The sequence below is a fragment of the Haematobia irritans genome, chromosome 5, assembly GCF_050003625.1.
Source record: "Haematobia irritans isolate KBUSLIRL chromosome 5, ASM5000362v1, whole genome shotgun sequence".
In the NCBI taxonomy this organism is placed as follows: domain Eukaryota; kingdom Metazoa; phylum Arthropoda; class Insecta; order Diptera; family Muscidae; genus Haematobia; species Haematobia irritans.
The window spans coordinates 71,754,541-71,763,037 of NC_134401.1; the positions used below are offsets into that span (position 1 = coordinate 71,754,541).

Here is an 8,497-nt window from a genome sequence, read left to right on the forward strand (position 1 = left end):
ATCCTGTACCTCCTTATTCACAAAATCTGAAACGCCGGGTGGGTACGGGTATAACCTTGAGTACACAGGGTCCTCATTCTCCGTACGAATCGTCGCGACCACATTCGTATTATATGGAAGTGCCTCATTAGGATCTGCAAATACCCCATTTACATTGGCAATCATTTTGAAAAATTCATCTTTAAGTCGGTTCGGAACAGATTTGGCTTGTATTTGCAAATGATTTATATCCTTACTAGATATAAAAAATATAATTTCTTTTCCATTGTCATGTGTTATAGCATTTGTTTTCAAATCGATAGAAGCGTGTACCTTATTGAGTAAGTCGAGTCCAATGACCCCGTCAAATGATTTTAGTTCCGGCAAAATGTAAAAGTCCTGTATGACTCCGAAGATCTTAATTTTGCATTTATGTGTGATTGGTGTAAACCCGTGAATGGACTTTACAGAAAAGGAGTACTGAATAAGTCTCACACCTTTAAGCTCCGACAGGGCTTTGATATAGCTCCTTGAAGCCCCTGTATCGTCAAGGAGTTTCAATTCCCTCCCCCCTATCGACCTTGAAATCCAAGGTAGGAGGGACCTAACTCTAAAAAATTTAGCTCATCACATTCGATATCATCCACGGCCCGCTTTGCCTCTTCCACGTACGGTTCTCCATCCGTCGGATCATCCTCGTCATTGAGGTGGTTCACTCTTTGTACTTTTGGTCCTGTAGATCGGCCTGAGTTAGCAGCCCGTTTTTATACCCACCACCATAGAATGGTGACGGGGGTATAATAAGTTTGTCATTCCGTTTGTAACACATCGAAATATCGATTTCCGACTATATAAAGTATATATTCTTGATCAGGGAGAAATTCTAAGACGATGTAACGATGTCCGTCTGTCCGTCTGTCTGTCTGTCTGTCTGTTGTAATCACGCTAAGTCTTCAATAATGAAGCAATCGTGCTGAAATTTTGCACAAACTCGACTTTTGTCTGCAGGCAGGTCAAGTTCGAAGATGGGCTATATCGGTCCAGGTTTTGATATAGTCCCCATATAAACCGACCTCCCGATTTGGGGTCTTGGGCTTATAGAAATCGTAGTTTTTATCCAATTTGCCTGAAATTTGAAATCTAGAGGTATTTTATGGCCATAAAGAGGTGTGCCAAAAATGGTGAGTATCGGTCCATGTTTTGGCATAGCCCCCATATAGACCAATCTCCCGATTTTACTTCTTGGGCTTATAGAAACCGCAGTTTTTATTCAATTTACCTGAAATTGGAAATCTAGAGGTATTGTAGGACCACAAATACGTGTGCCAAAAATTGTGAGTATCGGTCCATGTTTTGGTATAGCCCCCATATAGACCGATCTCCCGATTTTACTTCTTGGGCTTATAGAAACCGCAGTTTTTATTCAATTTACCTAAAATTGGAAATCGAGAGGTATTGTAGGACCGCAAATTTGTGTGCCAAAAATTGTGAGTATCGGTCCATGTTTTGGTATGGTCCCCATATAAAACGACCTCCCGATTTGGGGTCTTGGGCTTATAGAAACCGTAGTTTTTATCCAATTTGTCTGAAATTGGAAATCTAGAGGTATTTTAGGACCATAAAGAGGTGTGCCGAAAATGGCGAGTATCGGTCCATATTTTGGTATAGCCCCCATATAGACCGATTTCTCGATTTTACTTCGTGGGCTTCTAGAATCCGAAGTTTTTATCCTATTTGCCTGAAATTGGAAATCTAGAGGTATTTTCGGGTCATAAAGAGGTGTGCCGAAAACGGTGAGTATCGGTCCATATTTTAGTATAGCCCCCATATGAACGATCTCCCGATTTAACTCCTTGGGTTTCTAGAAACCGTAGTTTTTATCTGATTTGCCTGAAATTGTAAATATTCTGGTATTTTAGGCTCACAAAAACGTGTATCGGATTAAGTTTTTATCGGTCCATTTGGTAATGCCTCCATATAGACCGACTTCACTTCTTGAGGGTGTAGATGGCGCACTGATCATGAAAATTGCTTGAAACTCAATGTAAAATTTCCAGATTTTACTTCTACAGATTTAAGATTTCAAATCAAGATGTTATTTTATAATTTTCTTGCACACTTACAAGAGATGTTAATGATTCCTCTAAAACTCAAACAAAAATGGTTCTTATAAATCCAGAATTGATATAGTCCTCATAGGTGAAATCTTTAAATTTATGTTCGGGAAGTGTCCTGAAGTCCTCAAGCCCTCCTGAAATTTCAAAGGAAACCCTAATATTTGGTTCATGGTGGTGGGTATTTAAGATTCGGCCCGGCCGAACTTACTGCTGTATATACTTGTTTTTAATATAAATTCTTTTTTTCACTTTGTCCGCCTTTTAGTTTATTTAATCTTGTAGTTTTTCTTTTGATTTTTTCTGTTTGATTTGAAAGTTCTTCGAATCTACTCGGATAATAAATTTCTTTCGTTCTTTGTTGAGATTTTTCTTAGTTCATGTAACCCCATGCTGGGCGCCAATTAATCAAGTCTTTTTGGTTTTGATGTTTATTTCATTTGGGTGAGTTCTAGACTAACTAAAACATTTCCTATTTAGCCTAAAGAAACCTACACCTAATATATATATATATATATATATATATATATATATATATATATATATATATATATATATATATATATATATATATATATATATATATATATATATATATATATATATATATATATATATATATATATATATATATATATATATATATATATATATATATATATATATATATATATATATATATATATATGTAGGACCCATGAATGACGGACGTAGTATGCGTAGCGGGCGTACTACGTAAGAAACGAACAATGCCTTACGACGACCACTAATTTATTGCTTCTCAATGTCGGACATTTGTAAATTTGAGTTTAGTTGACTGTGTGCACCGTAAGCGAACGGACATTGACTAATGAATTGTCGAACACTTTTATTTGTTCTTATTAAATAAGTTATCAAATGTTTTTATAAATAAATAAACGCTGAATAAACTAAATAATATTAAAACGAGTTTTCATTTAATGTAAAACCCTACAATTTGGGGGCTCGTGCCGGTGTTCCCGTCAGTTAAACATTGTGAAATTATTATACCTTTGAGCGTGTGTATATTGTTCCAAGAAATAATTGTGAAATTCAAGTGCAAAGAGCATAAACTTAAAGAGAATACTTGAGGTTTGAATGCCTTGTGTGGCCAAAGAGAACGATCAAAAACTTGAGTGGCTTGAGTGCTTTGTGTGGCCAAAGAGAACGATCAAAAACTTGAGTGGCTTGAGTGCCATATGTCTTGAGTGGCATAAGGGAATTTATGAGAGTTTAGAGAACTTTTTTGCCTTGAGTGGCAAATGTGAAAAATTCTAAAATCATAAACATTGGAAATTTGTTGAATGACGAGCTAGAAAGAGAGTAATAATACAAGAGAGCGGTGAATACGAAACTGAATGCTATATGTGTGTTAGTACATAAGCATACCAAAGACAAAATTAAACAACGAATAAAAATAAAATAAAAATCATACAGATGAGTGAAGACAATAATAACTCAAAGTGTTAATGCTCGATGTACTATTGTAATAAAAACTATAAATTGAAGAGAGCGAAGCAGACATTAATAGTAAGCGCATAACAAAAACTACCAACAACAACGATAAATAAAGTGCGGAAAATACAACGAGCGTAGAGGTTCATAACAACAGAAAGCGAAGAGGCTATTATTGGAATTTTTGGATGCTTATGTGACTGCCAACTAAATCAACAAGACATAGCAACTGGTCGTATAAGGAGAGAGAGCTAAGAAAAGTAAATGCTGAGAGCAGTAAACATCGCTGAACGTATGTAAACTTTATGAGATCCTAGATTTAATTGTAACGTATATTACTATATGACTCAATTTTATGTATTCCATATATACTTGCGACGAAATTTTGACGTATACTAGTAAGGTTCCTTTTTGTTTGTATACTTTTTATTTCATGGAACTATAGAATTTGGCACATTTTGTTAAATTACTGGGTATTATATGAACGCAATTAGATTTATAGGCTTATTTTAAAGGATTCAATTCAAAAACTTATGAAATATAATTAAATTTTTATTGTATTTTTTATGTTCGTGATTATAATTCTTTCTATGTATGTATGTATGTATGAATACTAATTAAAATGGACGTAAAAGAGATTTTAGAGTTAAACGTAGACAATTTGAGAGACAAGTTAAGTGAATTGGGTTTGGACGCGACGGGCCTTAGAGCGGATTTGCAAACGCGCCTTATAACACATCTCGGTCGTACTGCAGTGAATTCCGACTCCGAATATGCCGATGCTAGCTCTGGCCAAGTAGCCACTTCTGTCAATGTTAGAAGCATGTTTACTTTAAGGGATATAGAAGATGCTTTGGGACCTTTTAGTGGTGATGACGGCGTCGACGTTGTGGGTTGGTTAGATGAATTTGAGGACAACGCTTTGACATTGGGTTGGGACGATTTACAGAAGTTTGTTTATTGTAAGCAGCTTTTGAAGGGAGCCGCTCGTATGTTTATTCGTAGTCAGACAGGAATGAGAGGTTGGACCGCACTCAGGAATGCTCTTCTTCGTGAGTTTGGTACGAAATTGTCTAGTATGGAGATACATAGTTTACTTCGGAATCGTAAGAAGAAGCGTGAGGAGACTTTCCGCGAGTATTTGTATGTGCTAATGGAGCTAGGGAAGCCTATTAGACTCGATGACGCTAGTTTGATACATTATTTTATAGACGGTATACCTGATACTAAATTAGGTAAGGGTATTTTGTACCAGGCGAGGAATATTGAAGACTTGAAGGACAAGCTGAAGATTTACGAGCAGATAAGAGGCGTCCCGGATGAGGCGTCCGCGTCTAAGCAGGATTTTGGTTCTAGACCAAGCAATGATGGGCGTGGGTCAGTTAATCAGAAGAAATGTTATAAGTGTGGCGATGTCGGTCATTTTGCTAGGAGTTGTAAGGATACCGTTTTGAAGTGCTTTAAATGTGGTGTGCTAGGTCATAAGGCAGACGAATGTCCTAATGGACAGCGGAATTTTACGAAGACAGAACCAGGCAATTCATGTACCGTGAAGGGTGCAGCGGATGTATTCATTAGGAAAAGAGGTCAGGGGCATAATAGGATATTCAAGGATATGAATATGGACGGGCTCGTCATATCCGCAATTATCGACACAGGTAGTGACATATCTATTATTCGTCTCGACATATACCGGCAGTTGGGAGAAGTGGGGTTGGTGAGGGAAGAGGATGAGTTTGTTACTGCGGGTGACCACTCTCTTCAGTCTTTGGGCCACTTTTCTCGAGCAGTAATTATTGACGGTATGACATTGACATTGAGTTTTTTTGTGGTTAGAAATTTTGTCTATCCTGCTGCTGTTGGAAATGATGTCTTGCGGCACGTTGATATTGAGATGACGGCTGAGGGGGCAACCTTTAAGCGGAAAATGACTGCTGCGGTTGAGGACCACTCCATGGGAGATTTTGGGTAAGATTTTGAGTCTTTATGCTTTTCGATTAGTGAAAAGGACCTTTGTGTGGATTTATCTCATTTGTCATTGTTAAGAGCCAACGAGGTAAGGGATTTGGTTGGCAAGTATGCACCACATAGGTCTAAGTTGTCCCCAATTTCAATGAAAATTATTTTGTCCGACGAGATACCAATATTTCAAAGACCTCGGAGAATTTCATATGCAGACCAAAAAGTTGTTGAGGAGCAGATTGGACAATGGCTGCAGGAGGGGATAATTCAACAAAGCTGTTCGGAATTTGCATCACCCATTGTCTTGGTACCAAAGAAGGATGGAAGTAAGCGGTTATGCTGTGATTTTCGGCGACTGAACGAAAAGATATTGAGAGATAATTTTCCCATGCCTCTAATGGATGATGTTTTGCATAGATTACAGTCGGCAAAGATATACACAACACTGGATTTAAGAAATGGGTTCTTTCACGTCCCAGTTGAGAAGGAATCTCGGAAATACACTTCATTCGTGACACATAATGGCCAGTACGAGTTTTTGTATGTCCCATTCGGCATTTCGAACTCACCAGCAGTATTTTCCCGATATATATTTTCTATTTTTAGGGACCTGATACAGAAGGGGACTATAATTGTTTATATGGATGATATCATCATTCCATCAATGGATGTGGATGAGGGTCTTCAGAAGTTGAGGTTAGTTCTAGAGATTGCTGAGGGACACGATTTGAGATTTAAGTGGGAGAAGTGTCAATTTCTTCAAAAACGGGTTGATTTTTTGGGGTATATAGTTGAAAATTCCACAATTCGTCCGTCTAAACAGAAGACATCTGCTGTATCAAATTTCCCACCTCCAAGAGACAGGAAGTCTCTTCAGCGATTTTTGGGACTCACTGCTGTATCAAATTTCCCACCTCCAAGAGACAGGAAGTCTCTTCAGCGATTTTTGGGACTCACTTCGTATTTTAGAAGATTTGTGCGTGATTACGCGTTGATTGCAAGGCCGTTGACTGATCTTTTAAGGAAGGATGTCCCATTCAAATTTAGCGAAACTGAGATGTTAGCTTTCGATCAGTTGAGAAATAGTTTAACTACATTTCCTGTCTTGAGCTTGTTTAATCCGGAAGCAGCCACTGAGGTTCACACCGATGCATCAATGTACGGTTATGGTGCTGTCTTGCTTCAGAAAAGCCTCGATGATCGCCAGTTACATCCTATTGAGTATATGAGCCGCAAGACTTCAGACGATCAACAAAAATATCATTCGTACGAGCTCGAAGTTCTGGCAATAGTGGAGGCCTTGAAGAAATGGCGGGTATATCTGCTGGGGATAAAGATAAAGATTGTTACGGATTGCAACGCTTTTACGATGACGTTGAAGAAGCAGGATGTCCCACTAAGAGTATCGAGATGGGCGATATTTCTACAGGAATTTGACTACATAATCGAACATCGTTCTGGGAGCAAAATGCGTCATGTGGATGCTCTTAGCAGAGTAACATGTCTTTTAGTTGGAGATTCGATTAGGCATCGTTTAAGGGAAGCTCAACTAAATGACGAATGGATTCGAGCTATTCGGAAAATTTTGGAAAATGCGACGTATGAAGATTTCTTTATTAAGAGTGATTTGCTTTATAAGAATACCATCAAGGAGCTTCTAGTTATTCCTGCTGCAATGGAGGACGAGATAATTAAGTTGGCACATAAGGAGGGGCATTTCGGAGTGAAAAAGACACGAGACTTATTGGAAAGGGAATATTATATACCGAACATTGAGGTCAAGGTGAATAAAGTGGTCCGAAATTGCGTGGAATGCATTGTGAGTGAACCCAAAGCGGGGAAAATGGAGGGGTTACTGAACCCAATCGATAAGGCTGACACTCCCTTGAAAACCTACCATATCGATCATATCGGGCCCATGGAGATGACAAAAAAGAGGTATAACCATATTTTCGTAATAGTCGATGCGTTTTCTAAGTTTGTGTGGCTCTACCCGACAAGAAGTACCGGTACGGATGATGTTGTCGAAAGACTCAGAAAACAAGCTGCTACGTTTGGAAACCCCGAGAGAATTATTTCTGACCGTGGCACAGCATTTACCTCGAATAATTTCAAGACATACTGTGACGAGGAAAACATACAACACCTGTTGATTGCGACGGGCGTTCCCAGGGGAAACGGTCAAGTTGAAAGGATTAATAGGATTGTTATATCGTTGTTGACTAAGCTTTGCGTAGAGAATCCCCAACATTGGTACAGACATGTGGACAGAGTACAACAATGTTTGAACAATACTCCCCCTCGGAGTACAAAGATTTCCCCATTTAGGATTATGACAGGCCTTGACATGAGAATTTCGGGACATACCGACATTCGCCGATTGATAGATGACGAGGTCATCAGGGAACTTAGTGAGGAGAGAGATGAGTTAAGAAACGAGGCGCGGGATAATATTTGTAGAATACAGGTGGAGAACAAGAGGAATTTCGATAGGCGGAGGATAAGGGCTATTGTATATTTCCCGAATGAACTTGTAGCCGTCAAGCGCACGCAATTTGGTCCAGGGCTTAAGTTGAAGCCACTGTTTTTCGGACCTTATAGAGTTCTTAGAGCTTTAGGGTGTGATCGATACGAGGTAGAAAGGGTTGGAGACGGCGAGGGTCCCTTAAGGACTACTACTGTGGCAGAATTCATGAAGAGATGGAGTACGGCATTCGGGTCGAATGATGCTGCAGGATGGCCGAATGTAGGACCCATGAATGACGGACGTAGTATGCGTAGCGGGCGTACTACGTAAGAAACGAACAATGCCTTACGACGACCACTAATTTATTGCTTCTCAATGTCGGACATTTGTAAATTTGAGTTTAGTTGACTGTGTGCACCGTAAGCGAACGGACATTGACTAATGAATTGTCGAACACTTTTATTTGTTCTTATTAAATAAGTTATCAAATGTTTTTAGAAAT

General features: G+C 38.8%; 1 protein-coding gene across 1 annotated transcript; it reads left to right on the top strand.

Moving 5' to 3' along the window:
• The first annotated feature begins 4,122 nt into the window (after window positions 1–4,122).
• LOC142240869 (uncharacterized) lies at window positions 4,123–5,545 on the top strand. The gene has a single exon (XM_075312618.1). The coding sequence runs from the start codon at window positions 4,189–4,191 to the stop codon at window positions 5,536–5,538; it is 1,350 nt and encodes a 449-aa protein (XP_075168733.1). The 5' UTR covers window positions 4,123–4,188; the 3' UTR covers window positions 5,539–5,545.
• The last annotated feature ends 2,952 nt before the right edge of the window (window positions 5,546–8,497 follow it).

Coding starts and splice junctions, on each gene's coding strand:
- LOC142240869 (XM_075312618.1), top strand. CDS start 4,189: ATGGACGTAAAAGAGATTTTAGAGTTAAACGTAGACAATTTGAGAGAC.